The sequence below is a fragment of the Bolinopsis microptera genome, chromosome 11 (assembly GCF_026151205.1).
Source record: "Bolinopsis microptera isolate Bmic1 chromosome 11, MBARI_Bmic_1.0, whole genome shotgun sequence".
Lineage (NCBI taxonomy): Eukaryota > Metazoa > Ctenophora > Tentaculata > Lobata > Bolinopsidae > Bolinopsis > Bolinopsis microptera.
This window is the reverse complement of record NC_087082.1, coordinates 6,464,032-6,483,638: the sequence shown is the minus strand read 5'-3', so window position 1 is coordinate 6,483,638 and position 19,607 is coordinate 6,464,032. Positions and strand designations below refer to the sequence as shown.

The window sequence follows — 19,607 nt, the reverse complement described above, 5'->3', positions numbered from 1 at the left end:
ACAATATTTACCCTGAAGTACAATGGAAGGACCACCCAAACTACCAGTGGTAGGACTAGCTGGGTCGGTTGCTCCTAGCACCATTGTGTACACAATCTTCTGGTCTACGTTGGAGCTGCCATAAGGGTCCACAGTGACCTAAATAAATGAGGTTATTTGGTTTAATCGGTTATTTTATAATTAGTTTTAGGACAAATGTTCAGAAGAATTCGAGAGAAAGAAACATTTTTAATTAATTGCCTAACTTTAATCCAATGTTTACTTTATGTAAACTTACCACAACATTCATCTCCTTGGCAACGGCGTGAGGCAGTTTACATTTTATCTCAGTTAGTGTAACTGAGCTTATGACGCAGGTCTTATCACCATCTGCAGACATTATTTCTTATTATAATATAGATTAACATTATGATTAAATTAAATGTTGAGTCACAAATTCAAGGGGTTGGGATATATAATATTTGGATATCTAGAGATTAACTAAAAAGTAAGTAGAATATTTGACATGTGCTGGAATTTGAAATACTGCGAGTAATTCGCATAATAATTAATATGCTACGAGTGCTGGAACTAAACTACAACTGTAACTACTATACAATGTAACCAATCTCCAAAAGAACCGACCTATAACAACGGAGGTTTTAGTAGCATCGCTAGCAGCATTGAGGAAACGTTCACCAGCTATTGTGATCTCCGTGTTGTATGTTCCTGCATTGTAAAATCCGGATTGGAATATTGTTTATGAGTCGCATGGTTGCAATGTATTCTTGCGTAAATTTTTATTGATCCCGTTTGATGCGACAAGTAAAAATGCTCTTATCCTTTCCTGATAAGAGCATTTTTCCTTGTCGCATTAAACGGGATCAATACAAATTTAAAGAAGAATACATCGTTCCTGCATTGCACAATATTAATCAAGAGGTGTAAAGGGATCACCTGTGGACGATATCGGATTGAAAATAAAAAATACTTCAATTTATCCGATCAGATTCTCCGCTTCTTGTATGTGACGATTAAAATTATCGTCAAATTGGTGACACGAATAAATTAGAATCAACTGATCAGTTTGTAATTGGACCGTAATAAACTAAGGTCTCCTCAACAGATTAGAAGTAAGCTGAGTCAGGTAAATTACAACCTAGCAAGAAGGAGCGGGGAAATAAGGCAGGGAACCGTAAATGGAACCTTAAATGGAACCTTAAATGGAACCTTAAATGGAACCTTAAATGGAACCTTAAATGGAACCTTAAATGGAACCTTGAATGGAACCTTAAATGGAACCTTAAATGGAACCTTAAATAGAACCTTAAATGGAACCTTTAATGGAACCTCAAATGAAACCTTAAATGGAACCTTAAATGGAACCTTAAATGGAACCTTAAATGGAACCTTAAATGGAACCTCAAATGGAACCTCAAATGAAACCTTGAATGGAACCTTAAATGGAACCTTAAATGGAACCTTGGATGGAACCTTGAATGGAACCTTAAATGGAACCTTAAATGGAACCTTAAGTAACTAGTCCACCCCAGGTTTGACTAAGCGATATTCAGGTCCACGTGGTTATAGCTTTATAGCAGCTAACAAGCTCCTATAATAGTCCACTTTATAATCACGATTGTGAAACTGTACATTCATTATTTGGGTGCATCTACAAATAATTATTCATGCAGACACGATCAGAGTGGCTTTATTAGGAATATCACGTGATGCCCATATAATAAGGAGTGAAATATCACGTGATACAGACACGATCAATTATTCTCATTAGAATCACTGTTATTATAGTGATTGATCAGGATTAGGAACATGTAGTTGTGTACCCTCGGAAGGCAGGATATCTGTAATAACGACGGAGCGGGCGGGAGTATAGATAAACTTGTGTTTAGTGTTGCTAACACTGCCGTCAACTAGTAACAGTTTGATATCCTCCTCTGTAGAGCTGGACACCTGGTGGTTAAGGGAGGGGAGGAAGTTTTACCATGACAACAGGCTCAGAGACTCCACTTAGAGCTCAAGAGTGCTGTTTACATCTACAGTTTCTAACTTAAAATATGCAAGTGTCCCTAATAACCCTGTGTGTGCTATCTGTGTGACCTGTGTGTGAGCTGTGTGTGACCACTGTGTGACCACTGTTTGACCACTGTTTGACCACTGCAATGCCAGCACTCTCCAGCTCATGTTGGTGTCTCTGAACCGGATAAATAAACACAAACATACCGGTTGCAGGTGTAAGACCAGAGATAACCGGAGATAAGGAAGAAGTGTATTTGTAATAGGTGCCCATGTGCACGTTGTTGAATCTGATCTGAGTGTTTTGCTCGGCAGTTACCTGTGGGGAGAAAAGTATGCTGTTATTGATTTTATTCTTCCATGTTATGAATACAGAACTTGATGTTGCTTACGTTTTGAAGAAAAGGTTTTTTAAAGAAATCTGATAACGATTTAGCTCAAAGGATAATTTTTAAAGTTTAATGCTACTGTATTATTTATTTCTATGTTTTGATCAAATTGTCATCGAAATTTGTCACATGATTTCTCTGTATATTTTTGAGAAGTTTCAAGTTACAAAGCTAATCTTCATTTCAAAATCTCAAATTTCAAAACGTAGTAAAATAAAGTTAACAATTTTAATAAGTTAATAGTACCCCAATAATATTGTCACAACTCAGCACAAATTACTTTTGAAATAAATTTAACAAATAAGTCACAATTAAAAACAGCATAAAATAAATAAATCATAAAATAAATAAAACTTTATTGCATTTTGAAGAGTTCAGAACGGCTAATAACTCCTCGTATGGGCATCACGTGATATTCCTAATAAAGCCACTCTGAACCCTCCAAAATATGAAACGCAATAAAAAGGTAAAGGATGGAGAGCTCAAAACAAAGGGAAATGATTAGAGGGATTAAAGATGACCTCAGTATTCTAGTTAGGTTGTCGAGTGTTGTCAGAGTCAGACAGATTCCAGCTTGTAACTCTGGAGAGACGGAACAGTGCTAAGCCTAACCATAACCTAAGCCGAGGTAACAGTCTAAAAGGTGAGAATCTGTGGCAGCTTGCTATCTTCACCCTCACAAACGTGGCAAAACTCCGGATAGTCAGACAGTAAATTATCGGGTTAGCAGCATAGTTTGCGTAGACAACAAGGTTCGTTATCTTGAAGAAGGTGGAGAACCACTTGCTACGAGTCTGTTCCGGCGGGAGGTTATCCCGCATGATGACAAAGCAGAAGTAGGGTACAAAAGAGGAGAACATGACACTGGAAACGAAGATGAGAGTGAGAATGCTCTGTCGTTGTAACGCTCCAGTTACCCGCTTCACAAAACAACACAACCAAATGGAAGTAACCAGGATCATGAGGACTGGCAGGAACGCAAACACCACCGCAGCAGTCATGGTCATGACTTTAATAAGCACAGTGTGAGCAGAAGTGTCGGAACTACACTGACTCCCCCCGACCTGGAACACTATGATAGTGGTCACGTGGACCAGTCTGTTTATAAGGGGACCCCCCCACGTCAGGGCTATTGTTACCCAGACCCCCGCGCAGATCAGGTAACCTTGTCGGTTAGTCCTCGTGTTCACCCTGAGTGGGTAGTGCAGGCAGTGCAACTTGTTGAGGTTGAGGAGGGAGATGAAGATAGTGCCCACTCCTAGGAAGAAGTAGAAGAGACGGGTGAAGAGGTAGCAGGGTACTGCCCCGTATATATTCCGTCCCGTGATCAGGTAACCTATGTTTAGTGTGATGAAGAAACCGCAAGCCAAGTCCACTATCGCTATGTTTCGTATCAAGATTATGGATATTTTGTCGATCGCCAAAGTGTTGTATTGTACAGAAGTTATGACTAACACACAGCTGTTTCCCAGGATAGCAACAGAAGCACAGAGAAGAGACCAGATGACAGCCAGGCAACGTCCCGCAGGAGAGTAGGGTTCGTAGAGCCAGGTTCTCTCTAGAGTCCTGTTTAGGGGCGAGTCTGTGTTTGTTACGGAGGGTGGTAAGGGTGACACGTGTAAGAAGGGTGCTATCATTTCAGCCATGTTTGAGATGATTTCAGTTTGGTTCGGGGTCGTTAGATTCATTTCTGAGAGAGATTTGTTTGGGTTACTTTGTCCCAGATTTTACTGGTAGAACAGTATAATGGAACGAGACAAGATATTAAAATAGCGTAACTGTAAGTAGTAACTGTATTATAGTAGTATAGTAACAGGTAAAGACACCTTGATACGAATCAATTGATTACGAATCAATTGAATCATTCATTGCTGTCTTATCATCATTGCTGTCTTATCTACATTGCTGTCTTATCAAATTCATGTACGTTTGTTAATTGCTCTTGTTATCAGCATCGCACAGCCTTGCTTAAATCGAGTACAACGTGTACATCGCTACTTGTACATAATGAGCTATACATTGGAATCCCTGCATCGATTGGAGAAGGACATTCGGGGAACTTTCGATTCGTTGACTGGAGCAGCTAAGTGTAAAAACATCACTGAAGTTACGAAGCATGTTCTTATGAAAGGGAACAATGTCAGCAAAGACTCACTTGCTGGATTTGTCATGGAATTTGTTAAGATTGTAAACTGCAGCACAGACATTCTTAAATCTGCGTCATCAAATATTGACACTTTGAAATCTGATCAGATTGTAAATCAGAAACTTATGTTGGAGCTTAAGGACGAAATTATTCAGAAGAAGGAAAATCATGTTCAGAAAGTTCAGGAGGTCGTCAAAACAGAAGTTAAATCGTTTAGCGACATAGTGAAGCAGAACAGTCCACAGATCCCAGGCAAAACTTTGCAAGCGGCTGTGAAATCAGCAGTTGACAATGATAATCGCAGTCGCTGTGTGATGGTATACGGACTCAGGGAGGATCCTAAAACCAATCTTGATACAGTTGTGGGAGGTATGCTTAGTGAAATTGCTGGAGCAGAAAAACCCTTCGTGAGGGAATGTTACCGTCTGGGAACTGCGAAGCCTGGCCAACATCGTCCAGTCAGAGTTTGCTTCAGCCGATCAGACTCAGTTTCTGTTGTGCTCAGTAATGCTAAGAACTTGAAGCAGTCGTCACAGTTCAATAAAACATTTCTGAGTCCTGATCGATCTCCTGAGGAGAGGCTGATACGGAGAAAACTTGTTGAATCTTTAAAAGCAAAGATGGAGAAAGAGCCAGAAAAGTATCACTTCATACGAGGAGGAGAGATCTGCACCACTGAAAGGAAAGTGACCCCGCAACACAGCACGGAAAAGAAGACGATTCCACAACACTCAGGATTCTCGATTCCGCAACATTCAGGATTCTCCACTTCGAGTAATCGTGCTGCTGGCCTCAACAAATCTTTTACGCAGGGACCATGGATTCCAGGAACACTGTCCATTAGTACTCCGATGAAAAAGCGATGAATGTCGATTTGCCGTGATTCTAGCTTTGTGTGTTATTGTGTGATTTCAATGCACGGCAATGAAGGGACTCAGGTACCACGATCTGGCAGACAAACATGTCTGAACAGACATAGCGAGTCAGATCTGGTTCAGGAAATTTTATCGTTATATCGTTATATCGTATTAAAGAGATATTCATATTTCATATGAATCAATACTCAGGTTTCTAATTTTGGACTCGCCCGGGGTTTGATTATGATACTTTGAGGAATGATGTTTTTGCTGACATTTGATTTATAAGTTTTTTTCAAATCCCCTATGGGTACCAGAAATACTGGTTTCACAACAAAAATCACCATGTTTTAATAGAAAGTTTGCTGCATCTTAAAGTGATAACTACATGAATTAGGGGACCCCCAGTTCTAACTTGGCAATTTGCCAGATCTAACTTGCCGGCACCTTGCCAGTAGACAAATTATAGAAAGTTAAGCTGTTCAAAATGTCAGTAAATATACTATATAACTGAGGGGGGGGGGGGGGGGGGGGGGGTGGTACTAAGTTTTGTGCGTGACGTCGAATAAGTGTAATTTTGGAATTTTTCATAAGACCCACCCACCCCCTTCGCGGTACTAAGTCTTTTTTCGGATTATAACTAAGACACCCACCCCTTTTGCGGGCTTTCGAGGTACTAAATGTTGAGAAATCACGATACTTACTGTGTCTTGGTATATAAAATAAGCGTGCGATCGCCCCCCCCCCCCCTCGGATTATGCTTGATTCCTATACTGCACAGAAAATCAAACTTTCGGCGAATTGCTCTAAAACATCAGGATTAACGTTAAAGCTTAAAAGATTTGGGAAACAAATGCAATCTATAAACTCGAACAGATTGTGTTGTGGATTCGATCGCTCATATTTATAAACAATAAAAGTACCATTATAATAAGCTGCTAAGCTGTTCAATCAGGGAAGTTAGACCTAGTTGAGTAGTTGTGAACAACCTGATTAATGAACCAAGATGACGCCCCTCACTTCCAGCTTGTCACTACTTCATTGCTATACATCATGCCCAGTTAATTCCATATTGAATGTGAAAATCGTGTACATTTCTATGTGACCGTATGTTAACTGTTTATGCAACCTGACAAGGATCTGTGCAAGATAGTAATACTAACTTGAAATAATAATAATATGCTATCAATTAGTGGCAGTGCCTAGTGGGATACTTACAATACATGGTGAAATTAACAATTATTAAGTTCAGAATATCGCGCAAAATAACTTTGCGCATTTAGGAAAATTGCTTAAACTGCTGAACCAGGGAGCTTCAGTGGAGGTCAAATTATCAAAAGTCGTCTGACTTTGCTAGGTTAAACAGTCCACAAAATACACAGAAACTCTGGAATATAAGCCAATGCAGTTGGTTCTCCTTAAATATGCTAAATATTTTAAATACGTTGTTGTCTTGACCAGCGAACGCAAAGAAGCTAGAGGCTAAATTTACGTTTGGGCCACTAAAAAAATTGCTCATAGGTAGAAATAATATATATACTTTGTCCCCACGACAATTGACTTTCAAGGTGTTTTACGTAATGTCTTAAAATCAGTTTCGGAACAATTCAAGATGTATAGAATTATTCTCATAAATATCAAGGTTTTAATTTTTTTTAATTAAAAAAAAAGAAAAAAAAAAGAAAGTTTGATGGGCAGGATGACTGGGGCTAGTTTTGCTGGTGATGAGAGTACCTTTTCAATATCTTTAAAATAGTAGGTAAGGGGGTGCGGCTACTGATGAGAAGCCTCCTTAAAGTTAATTTGGGTTAGAAACGACATCTGGGTCCTTATACCCTCGTACAAGATTATTCTCAATTTTCTTGTTGTGTTCCACAACTAAGTGTGTGGAAATACTTTTGGAAAAAATTCGGTGGACTTTGACTTGGATGGAGCTTAGAGGACAGACTTAATTTGAATGGACAAAAATCAAAAATACCTGTTAAAATAAATTCTGATAAGGTATATACTATGTACTATATCTCTGAGTTGTCGGCGGATTAAGTGGCTCTGTTTGTTGTGTAAATGCGCTGTTTCGCTGATAACTCAGTAGTAAGCATTATGTTGCTTTATATCTATAATTTGTATATGAATATGGGTATTGCGAAAAAATTTGCACTCAAAGAGCTAAGACCTCCCCAGCCCAAAATAGCACTTTGACTTAAGTGAATTTTCACACTATCTGGATAGCAAAAAAATCCATCTTCCCGCCATAACTCTAAAAAATAACTCTTTAAAAAAAATTATTTGATCAAGGCATATGTTTCTTCAGAACTCATAGGTAAATGTACTAGTTGCAGTAAGTTAGCACATTCCTATCAAAATGTTAGAAAAACCTGTAAATTAGAAAAACGAATAATATGCTTGAATTTGTTCTCTGACTTTAAATGTCCAAAAAATTAACTTTCCAGTTGATTTTTTTAGACCTAAAATCGATATCAAGGAATGAGTTACAGCCTCCCAAATCCCAATCAAACAAAACCGTAGTTTCCGAGAAATGATTTTAAGGCAGTACATTGTCAATTGCAGAAATATGTTCCCAAAAAAATCTAGATCATCTTGCACAACATTTTCGAGATTCATTTTTTTGGGACCATCTTGCAGCAAGATGGTCACTTAACTTTCCGTTATTTGTGATGTACAGATTTTTTAATGTGCCTTAAAGTACCGATATGATCGTTAGAATTTCTATAGAATAGAAGTAAACCAAAGTAATTGCAAAAGCTGTTGCGCGATGAATCAAAATCCATTAATATTGATTGTTTATTTAGTCTCATTCCGGGATGACGTTACTAATACTACTGCCCCGGCACGCAAGGTGTCTATGAGATTTCTAAGAAAAAACGAAACACTGGTTTGCTATGTTGGGGCACTAGACGTAGTAGTGCGAACCGGTCAACAATCATTTAATAATAATAATAATAACTAGAAATTTATACATCGCTTTATAGCCAAAGAGAACTCAAAATCCAAAGATTCAGTTCAAGCCATCTAAAGCCCATAATAATATGTTTCTACTTTAGTACTTTGCTACCAGTACTAGTCCGATCAGATATGTGGACATCTAATAAACTCAAATTCCACGGTCTACACCGACACGAATTGAGGTTAGAAAGTAAAATGGTTGTATCCTATGGTTCACATAGTATATATTATATCGACTATAAAAAATAGCGAAATTTACGTAACAAAGTTCATATCACTTCCCCTGTTTTATCAGTTTAGTAAGAAACGAAGCACTCTAGGCTCTTGCAAACTGTAAGGCTTCAGCGTTTGCAAGATTGACGTCACATTAACGCAATTTAGCAAGATGTTTGACTTATTCTCATCGAACTGGAACGTCAGTTCAATATCTTCAGCTGGATTAATGGGTAGTGACTAAGCTAGACATTCCTTACCAGACCATGCAAGGGTTTCTCAGGGTGGGAAGTGAGCAATTGCTGTTCTTGCGTTTATTTATACGTCACGTGACATTTTAGTGCGTCTTAGTAGTAGTATAGTGAAAGTGTTATAGTGATACGCGTCATCAGTACACATGACATATAACACCAGCGCTAAGCGCGTAGTCTAATAACTAATAAGAGATATCACTTAACAGTCATCAATTTAAAAATAAGATAAAAAAGAAAAAAAGAACAATCCAAACCTGGTTGACTGGATAATGGGATGGATTATGAAAACTGTGCAGGGATTATGTACCTACTAAATGGGATAAAACAATGAAAATAACGCCACTTTTATTCTATATTCCTCAGCAGTTAGATACGTATCCCGGAGGTGTTTATAAGTAACGATAAAAGTAATTTTTAAGTAAAACATATAACATGAGAGATACAAGTTATATTTGAAAATTGACCTAAAAAATATGCACTTAGCCTCCGATTATTACTGGTTGATCTATAACCGAGAATTCGTGGAACAGTGGAATATGATTCTTAGTAGCTTCTTCAACCATTATCATGGCCCGCCCATGCCACCTATGAATCGATTATTTTCGTTCAAGTTTGTTCTGATTTTACCATCGAACTTATGGATATATCTTTATCACTAACCTTTATAAACTATAAAACTATAAAACTTTAGAACTTTAGAACTATAGAAGGATAAGATTCAATGGATTTATAAAGGTTAAAACTATAAAATATCAGAAATACCAGAAATAGACTAAAACTGAAGTAATCACCCCAGTAATGGTTCAACAGACCAATTCGAGGAGGGTTTATATGAGCCCAATCTCAGCGCAATAGCTTCTCACTTATATGTTAGCTTTAAGGCGGACTTTATAGCCTAAAACTATTTAGTTAAAGTGGTTGTGTCTATCTACTTATCTACTTTAGTCATCAGACAAAATAAATTCGCTCGAGGGGCTTTATCAGGAAAATCTGATATGAAACCATTGATAGGTTAGTCCAAAATACCATAAATACCACCGCAAGTGACAATTATAAGTACCAACACCATCGACCACTGTGCCAACAGTTAATAGAAATACCTTTTACTAGCTTTTAGTAAAACTAAACCTCTTATGAGATCATGGATAGAATCTAAAATAAACGCCATTTAAAATTTAATGTGATGTTTAAAAGTTTAAACACCCCGCCTACTAAAGACATCCGGTCTTGATTCGGATAAAAATCTGACGTGAATTTAATTTAAAAAGCCTCAAGACTGGTGGAAGGTGGACTATGTTTCTGACACTCGTCCAATCAGCTTCCAGTTCCAGTTCCACCAATCAATAAAGATTCTAGAGCCTGGTGGTTAATAAAGCTACTACGTTATAGCTTATCATGTCATGGGTAAAATCTAAAATAAACGCTATTTAATGAATCGTTTAAAACTTCCAGTTTAACTGGACCACCTGGCCAATCAGCATCCAACATTGAAGACTGTGAACTGTAAATTGTAAGCTATATGATATGTTAATGATTCTTTGCCTCCCCATTTATACTCAGTCTGAGATAAGCAGATAAACTGCGTTATATATAGCCTCCTACTACGTCTGAGAAAAATGTTATCACCAACACTTGGCAGCAGCAACATCAAGTGAAAACAAATTGCAATTATTAATCACTTTAGAACTTTAAAAGATGGACCTTAATTAACCTAAAGACCTTTGAAGAACCGAAAGTGACCATCTTGCCTTTCCAATTCTTTGTTTATGGCTAATATCATGGTTGAACCAGGAAATGATCATTAAACAAAAAAAAATAAATAATAATAATAATAAAGGTTAATTAAGAAAAGAACAATTGCTTTATAATACATCTAAAACATCCCACCTTTCTATCAGGAGTCCTAGCAATAATCTCAGTGGTTGTCTTGGAGATGACAGTCAGGTGGTACTTGCTGGTGGTGACGGTGAGACTCTCTGAAGCTGGGAGTCCAGTTCCGGTGATGGTAACGAGGGTACCACCGTACACACTACCAGAAGTGGGCACCACTGTCTTTATCTGGTCGGAGGTGAGAGGTTAGAGGTTTTGGGTGTCAGCTTATTTATTAAATCGGAGCTTATTCATTAAGTCGGAGCTTAGGACAATTAGTAAAAAATCAAAAGCTATTCTCTCTCTTTTTACACACCAAAAATAGCCTAAATAACTTACAAACATAGCCTAAATAACTTAATAACGTAAATAACTTAATAACGTAAATAACTTAATAACGTAAATAATTTAATAACCTAAACAACTTACCGCATACACAAAGACAAGTCTGTTCATGCCCTCATCATAAGAAGGATACCCGTAAGTGGTGGTGATGATCACATTATATGTTCCAGCTGGAAGATCACCCACATCACACACCACCTTGCTGCTCTGACAGTTCTCTGAGCTGGTTACACAGGAGTTGCTACCTATAGAGATAGTGGTACCTGTACCACTCCTGTGAGGTGAGGGTTGCTGTTTAAATTTATAAGAAACTTAACAAAACTTGCTGAGGACATACAAACCTTGCGGGCCAGTTCCAACCCCATGTAACTTAAAAGCGCAAATGTAATGGATCAGTCGGCCTAGAAACAGTGCGTGTGATCATCTGTCGTATCAAATCAAATTATTTTCTACTGTGATTTTAATAAATCATAATATTATGCAAGTTTTAATTTTAAAGTATTCGGTTTTTAAGAATAAATAATAAAGGTTGCACCATAATTTTCAATTTTCAAACCCGGAAACTCGATCAGAGTGTTTGTAAAATTTCAACTGATCGATCAGGAGTTTCAAAATTTGGCCACGATTTGACAATCCATTCTCCTCACAGTCTGACAGAATTTCCACATAACCACTGGACCCACAATAACTTAAGTTTCTCTCTCACAACTATACTCACGGACAAAGGTTGGAGCCAGTAATGGTGACAGTGTAGCCGGGGCCTGGGTCTTTAGCAGTCTTGGTAACGTTAGTAACTGTTGGGGTCCTGCTGGATTTGTAGGTGAAGGTGCACGCACTGCACTCAACTTCCACGCTGTCTTGTGTTAACTGAACGGAGAAATTCGTTTGCTGTGCACGCAAAATTTTCATAATTAATCGGGATATGTGAGAGTGAACATCTTTTTTTCCCTTTTTCTAAAGAGAGGCTGGGCCTGGGTGATCCACGAGAGGATAGCACGTGGATGCTCTGCCTGCCTCTGGGGTATGGTAGCCCTGGGGGAGGTTGTCGGAGAAATCAAAGTGTACAGTGGAGGATGAGAGCCATGAGGGAACGCTTAAGTGAACAGTTTTAATTACTCACAGTTATAGTCTTAGGAGTGTCCACAGTTTCAGAGATACCAGTTCTGCTCCTCACGGTTATAGCGGTGTATGTGGCCGATAGTACTTCAAAATCAGACGAACCTGTATAAAGTAATAATATTATAATATGTGTATATCAAAGTAGTAAAGTAAATGTTGTCAGGGGCGTAATCCTCAAGCTTTAATTCTGAGCCCAGCTTGATGTCTATAAAAAAGTCCTATCAAAATCTTATAAGCGAATGATCTATAAATACATCCACCATGTTTTGAACAGTAAAACACTTATAAATAAGATTTTTACTGTCCAAAACATGGTGGATTTTTTGGCTACAAATATAAAAGTGATCTGATCGTACCATCAGTTACAGATCCGGATATCGGATTCACTCCTGTGTTGTATTTGAACCCTCCACCGGTCAGGGTGACTGGGAGACCTCCCTGAACGAAGAATTATTGAATTATCGGTATTGAAAGGTGATTGGTTAATCAATGGTGTAATCACCTCGAAGGAGCCGAGCTGCCCAATTTATTTTGAGCATCCGTGCAAAGAGTTTGTTAAGTTAAGTATTTTGGTTTATCATCTATATTCTATACCCAAAAAAACAAAATGAGTCCCGCCCTCCCTAATGGGTTGATGGTTTAAAATTACCGTCCCTAATTGGTTGATGAATAATGGTTTAATTACCGTCCCTAATGGGTTGATGAATAATGGTTTAATTACCGTCCCTAATGGGTTAATGGTTTAATTACTGTCCCTAATGGGTTAATGGTTTAATTACCGTCCCTAATGGGTTGATGGTTTAATTACTGTCCCTAATGGGTTGATGAATAATGGTTTAATTACCGTCCCTTATGGGTTAATGGTTTAATTACCGTCCCTAATGGGTTGATGGTTTAGTTACCGTCCCTAATGAGTTAATGGTTTAATTACTGTCCCTAATGGGTTGATGAATAATGGTTTAATTACCGTCCCTAATGAGTTAATGGTTTAATTACCGTCCCTAATGGGTTAATGGTTTAATTACTGTCCCTAATGGGTTGATGAATAATGGTTTAATTACCGTCCCTAATGAGTTAATGGTTTAATTACTGTCCCTAATGGGTTGATGGTTTAATTACCTCGAGAGATCCCTGTGTGGGAGAAATGGATGTTATCTTTGGTTGTATGGAGGAGTAAGCGTAGAGGTTGTGGTTCTCTCCTGAGAACACTGCGTCTCCTCGACCTATCAACATTACATTTACAATACCTTACTTTTATTAGTTATTTTATCATTAATTTATGGGTTAAAATCAGTGTCAGAAATTTGATTTGCACATATTTAAATAGGGAATGAAGCATGTTACTTTATGGTACTACTGTTTCCAAAACTTTTGATTTTTCTAAATCATACACTTAAACGTCTAAATGTTTAATAACCAGTCAGTTGAAAGTGATAAAAAGGAAAAAAACAAAAATCGTAAATCTTATGAAACTGCAGAATACCGAGGATGTTGACTTTAGCTTCAAATAGTGTGTAAACAGGAGGCTCAGTGGCCAGGTCCACTTTACACTTTATCCTTTTGTCGTTGACGGAGGTGACAGTACAGGAGTGATCGGAGCCTAGTTTCACTGTCACAGCACATGTAGAGGTCCCGAATCCTGGAGGAAGTGTGGTGAATATTAGAGATAAACATTCCATATCAGTAACACATATTACTAATTATTTATGTAATATTACTATTCCCCATTACACAAATAATTTGAGAAAACGATGAAACAGAGTCAATTTATTTTAATGTTGTCATGGGTTGGTAAGTCACCATACATCGTAGTCCGATAGTTTCACTGCGTCATAATATTATTTATGTAATGAGGAATGGGAATATTTAACCAGGTCTAGATAGTCCAGACCCTAGCTACATAATATCAAGCAGGCTCCGTTGACCGTTTCAGTTGTAAATACTTATAGCTAGTCCAGACCCTAGCTACATAATATCAAGCAGGCTCCGTTTCAGTTGTAAATACCTATAGCTAGTCCAGACCCTAGCTACATAATATCAAGCAGGCTCCGTTTCAGTTGTAAATACTTATAGCTAGTCCAGACCCTAGCTACATAATATCAAGCAGGCTCCGTTTCAGTTGTAAATACTTATAGCTAGTCCAGACCCTAGCTACATAATATCAAGCAGGCTCCGTTTCAGTTGTAAATACTTATAGCTAGTCCAGACCCTAGCTACATAATATCAAGCAGGCTCCGTTTCATTTGTAAATACTTATAGCAAGTCCAGACCCTAGCTACATGATATCAAGCAGGCTCCGTTTCATTTGTAAATACTTATAGCTAGTCCAGACCCTAGCTACATGATATCAAGCAGGCTCCGTTTCAGTTGTAAATACTTATAGCTAGTCCAGACCCTAGCTACATGATATCAAGCAGGCTCCGTTTCATTTGTAAATACTTATAGCTAGTCCAGACCCTAGCTACATAATATCAAGCAGGCTCCGTTTCAGTTGTAAATACTTATAGCTAGTCCAGACCCTAGCTACATGATATCAAGCAGGCTCCGTTTCATTTGTAAATACTTATAGCTAGTCCAGACCCTAGCTACATGATATCAAGCAGGCTCCGTTTCAGTTGTAAATACTTATAGCTAGTCCAGACCCTAGCTACATGATATCAAGCAGGCTCCGTTTCAGTTGTAAATACTTATAGCAAGTCCAGACCCTAGCTACATGATATCAAGCAGGCTCCGTTTCATTTGTAAATACTTATAGCTAGTCCAGACCCTAGCTACATGATATCAAGCAGGCTCCGTTTCAGTTGTAAATACTTATAGCAAGTCCAGACCCTAGCTACATGATATCAAGCAGGCTCCGTTTCAGTTGTAAATACTTATAGCTAGTCCAGACCCTAGCTACATAATATCAAGCAGGCTCCGTTTCAGTTGTAAATACTTATAGCTAGTCCAGACCCTAGCTACATGATATCAAGCAGGCTCCGTTTCATTTGTAAATACTTATAGCTAGTCCAGACCCTAGCTACATGATATCAAGCAGGCTCCGTTTCAGTTGTAAATACTTATAGCAAGTCCAGACCCTAGCTACATGATATCAAGCAGGCTCCGTTTCAGTTGTAAATACTTATAGCAAGTCCAGACCCTAGCTACATGATATCAAGCAGGCTCCGTTTCAGTTGTAAATACTTATAGCTAGTCCAGACCCTAGCTACATGATATCAAGCAGGCTCCGTTTCATTTGTAAATACTTATAGCTAGTCCAGACCCTAGCTACATAATATCAAGCAGGCTCCGTTTCAGTTGTAAATACTTATAGCTAGTCCAGACCCTAGCTACATAATATCAAGCAGGCTCCGTTTCATTTGTAAATACTTATAGCAAGTCCAGACCCTAGCTACATGATATCAAGCAGGCTCCGTTTCAGTTGTAAATACTTATAGCTAGTCCAGACCCTAGCTACATGATATCAAGCAGGCTCCGTTTCAGTTGTAAATACTTATAGCAAGTCCAGACCCTAGCTACATGATATCAAGCAGGCTCCGTTTCAGTTGTAAATACTTATAGCTAGTCCAGACCCTAGCTACATAATATCAAGCAGGCTCCGTTTCAGTTGTAAATACCTATAGCTAGTCCAGACCCTAGCTACATGATATCAAGCAGGCTCCGTTTCATTTGTAAATACTTATAGCTAGTCCAGACCCTAGCTACATGATATCAAGCAGGCTCCGTTTCAGTTGTAAATACTTATAGCAAGTCCAGACCCTAGCTACATGATATCAAGCAGGCTCCGTTTCAGTTGTAAATACTTATAGCAAGTCCAGACCCTAGCTACATGATATCAAGCAGGCTCCGTTTCAGTTGTAAATACTTATAGCTAGTCCAGACCCTAGCTACATGATATCAAGCAGGCTCCGTTTCATTTGTAAATACTTATAGCTAGTCCAGACCCTAGTTACATAATATCAAGCAGGCTCCGTTTCAGTTGTAAATACTTATAGCTAGTCCAGACCCTAGCTACATAATATCAAGCAGGCTCCGTTTCATTTGTAAATACTTATAGCAAGTCCAGACCCTAGCTACATGATATCAAGCAGGCTCCGTTTCAGTTGTAAATACTTATAGCTAGTCCAGACCCTAGCTACATGATATCAAGCAGGCTCCGTTTCAGTTGTAAATACTTATAGCTAGTCCAGACCCTAGCTACATAATATCAAGCAGGCTCCGTTTCAGTTGTAAATACTTATAGCTAGTCCAGACCCTAGCTACATGATATCAAGCAGGCTCCGTTTCAGTTGTAAATACTTATAGCTAGTCCAGACCCTAGCTACATAATATCAAGCAGGCGCCGTTTCATTTGTAAATACTTATAGCTAGTCCAGACCCTAGCTACATAATATCAAGCAGGCTCCGTTTCATTTGTAAATACTTATAGCTAGTCCAGACCCTAGCTACATGATATCAAGCAGGCGCCGTTTCAGTTGTAAATACTTATAGCTAGTCCAGACCCTAGCTACATAATATCAAGCAGGCTCCGTTTCAGTTGTAAATACTTATAGCAAGTCCAGACCCTAGCTACATGATATCAAGCAGGCTCCGTTTCAGTTGTAAATACTTATAGCTAGTCCAGACCCTAGCTACATAAATCATAATATCAAGCAGGCTCCGTTTCAGTTGTAAATACTTATAGCTAGTCCAGACCCTAGCTACATAATATCAAGCAGGCTCCGTTTCAGTTGTAAATACTTATAGCAAGTCCAGACCCTAGCTACATGATATCAAGCAGGCTCCGTTTCAGTTGTAAATACTTATAGCTAGTCCAGACCCTAGCTACATGATATCAAGCAGGCTCCGTTTCATTTGTAAATACTTATAGCTAGTCCAGACCCTAGCTACATGATATCAAGCAGGCTCCGTTTCAGTTGTAAATACCTATAGCAAGTCCAGACCCTAGCTACATGATATCAAGCAGGCTCCGTTTCATTTGTAAATACTTATAGCTAGTCCAGACCCTAGCTACATAATATCAAGCAGGCTCCGTTTCAGTTGTAAATACTTATAGCTAGTCCAGACCCTAGCTACATGATATCAAGCAGGCTCCGTTTCAGTTGTAAATACTTATAGCTAGTCCAGACCCTAGCTACATGATATCAAGCAGGCTCCGTTTCAGTTGTAAATACTTATAGCAAGTCCAGACCCTAGCTACATGATATCAAGCAGGCTCCGTTTCAGTTGTAAATACTTATAGCTAGTCCAGACCCTAGCTACATGATATCAAGCAGGCTCCGTTTCATTTGTAAATACTTATAGCAAGTCCAGACCCTAGCTACATGATATCAAGCAGGCTCCGTTTCAGTTGTAAATACTTATAGCAAGTCCAGACCCTAGCTACATAACATCAAGCAGGCTCCGTTTCAGTTGTAAATACTTATAGCAAGTCCAGACCCTAGCTACATAACATCAAGCAGGCTCCGTTTCAGTTGTAAATACTTATAGCTAGTCCAGACCCTAGCTACATAACATCAAGCAGGCTCCGTTTCATTTGTAAATACTTATAGCAAGTCCAGACCCTAGCTACATGACATCAAGCAGGCTCCGTTTCAGTTGTAAATACTTATAGCTAGTCCAGACCCTAGCTACATGATATCAAGCAGGCTCCGTTTCATTTGTAAATACTTATAGCTAGTCCAGACCCTAGCTACATAATATCAAGCAGGCTCCGTTTCATTTGTAAATACTTATAGCAAGTCCAGACCCTAGCTACATGATATCAAGCAGGCTCCGTTTCAGTTGTAAATACTTATAGCTAGTCCAGACCCTAGCTACATAATATCAAGCAGGCTCCGTTTCAGTTGTAAATACCTATAGCTAGTCCAGACCCTAGCTACATGATATCAAGCAGGCTCCGTTTCATTTGTAAATACTTATAGCTAGTCCAGACCCTAGCTACATGATATCAAGCAGGCTCCGTTTCAGTTGTAAATACTTATAGCAAGTCCAGACCCTAGCTACATGATATCAAGCAGGCTCCGTTTCAGTTGTAAATACTTATAGCAAGTCCAGACCCTAGCTACATGATATCAAGCAGGCTCCGTTTCAGTTGTAAATACTTATAGCTAGTCCAGACCCTAGCTACATGATATCAAGCAGGCTCCGTTTCATTTGTAAATACTTATAGCTAGTCCAGACCCTAGTTACATAATATCAAGCAGGCTCCGTTTCAGTTGTAAATACTTATAGCTAGTCCAGACCCTAGCTACATAATATCAAGCAGGCTCCGTTTCATTTGTAAATACTTATAGCAAGTCCAGACCCTAGCTACATGATATCAAGCAGGCTCCGTTTCAGTTGTAAATACTTATAGCTAGTCCAGACCCTAGCTACATGATATCAAGCAGGCTCCGTTTCAGTTGTAAATACTTATAGCTAGTCCAGACCCTAGCTACATAATATCAAGCAGGCTCCGTTTCAGTTGTAAATACCTATAGCTAGTCCAGACCCTAGCTACATGATATCAAGCAGGCTCCGTTTCATTTGTAAATACTTATAGCTAGTCCAGACCCTAGCTACATGATATCAAGCAGGCTCCGTTTCAGTTGTAAATACTTATAGCAAGTCCAGACCCTAGCTACATGATATCAAGCAGGCTCCGTTTCAGTTGTAAATACTTATAGCAAGTCCAGACCCTAGCTACATGATATCAAGCAGGCTCCGTTTCAGTTGTAAATACTTATAGCTAGTCCAGACCCTAGCTACATGATATCAAGCAGGCTCCGTTTCATTTGTAAATACTTATAGCTAGTCCAGACCCTAGTTACATAATATCAAGCAGGCTCCGTTTCAGTTGTAAATACTTATAGCTAGTCCAGACCCTAGCTACATAATATCAAGCAGGCTCCGTTTCATTTGTAAATACTTATAGCAAGTCCAGACCCTAGCTACATGATATCAAGCAGGCTCCGTTTCAGTTGTAAATACTTATAGCTAGTCCAGACCCTAGCTACATGATATCAAGCAGGCTCCGTTTCAGTTGTAAATACTTATAGCTAGTCCAGACCCTAGCTACATGATATCAAGCAGGCTCCGTTTCAGTTGTAAATACTTATAGCTAGTCCAGACCCTAGCTACATGATATCAAGCAGGCTCCGTTTTCAGTTGTAAATACTTATAGCTAGTCCAGACCCTAGCTACATAATATCAAGCAGGCGCCGTTTCATTTGTAAATACTTATAGCTAGTCCAGACCCTAGCTACATAATATCAAGCAGGCTCCGTTTCATTTGTAAATACTTATAGCTAGTCCAGACCCTAGCTACATGATATCAAGCAGGCGCCGTTTCAGTTGTAAATACTTATAGCTAGTCCAGACCCTAGCTACATAATATCAAGCAGGCTCCGTCAGTTTAAAGTACTTATTAGCAAGTCCAGACCCTAGCTACATGATA

At 38.8% G+C, this 19,607-nt stretch overlaps 1 protein-coding gene across 4 annotated transcripts in view; it reads right to left on the bottom strand.

Annotated features, from left to right (window-relative positions):
• LOC134822637 (fibrocystin-L-like) overlaps window positions 1–19,607 on the bottom strand; it is a 72,743-nt gene that overhangs the window by 18,999 nt on the left and 34,137 nt on the right. For 3 of the 4 annotated variants that reach the window (XM_063833779.1, XM_063833776.1, XM_063833778.1), the window contains 11 exons: window positions 13,653–13,808; window positions 13,289–13,392; window positions 12,526–12,607; window positions 12,171–12,271; window positions 11,769–11,917; window positions 11,135–11,324; window positions 10,724–10,894; window positions 1,824–1,950; window positions 625–708; window positions 278–369; window positions 12–138 (listed from right to left, as the gene is read on the bottom strand). In XM_063833779.1, coding sequence (XP_063689849.1) covers window positions 12–138; window positions 278–369; window positions 625–708; window positions 1,824–1,950; window positions 10,724–10,894; window positions 11,135–11,324; window positions 11,769–11,917; window positions 12,171–12,271; window positions 12,526–12,607; window positions 13,289–13,392; window positions 13,653–13,808 — 1,383 coding nt within the window. Of the gene's footprint in view, window positions 1–11; window positions 139–277; window positions 370–624; window positions 709–1,823; window positions 1,951–2,220; window positions 2,333–10,723; window positions 10,895–11,134; window positions 11,325–11,768; window positions 11,918–12,170; window positions 12,272–12,525; window positions 12,608–13,288; window positions 13,393–13,652; window positions 13,809–19,607 lie in introns of all 4 variants that reach the window. The other variant, XM_063833777.1, reaches the window with a different exon arrangement.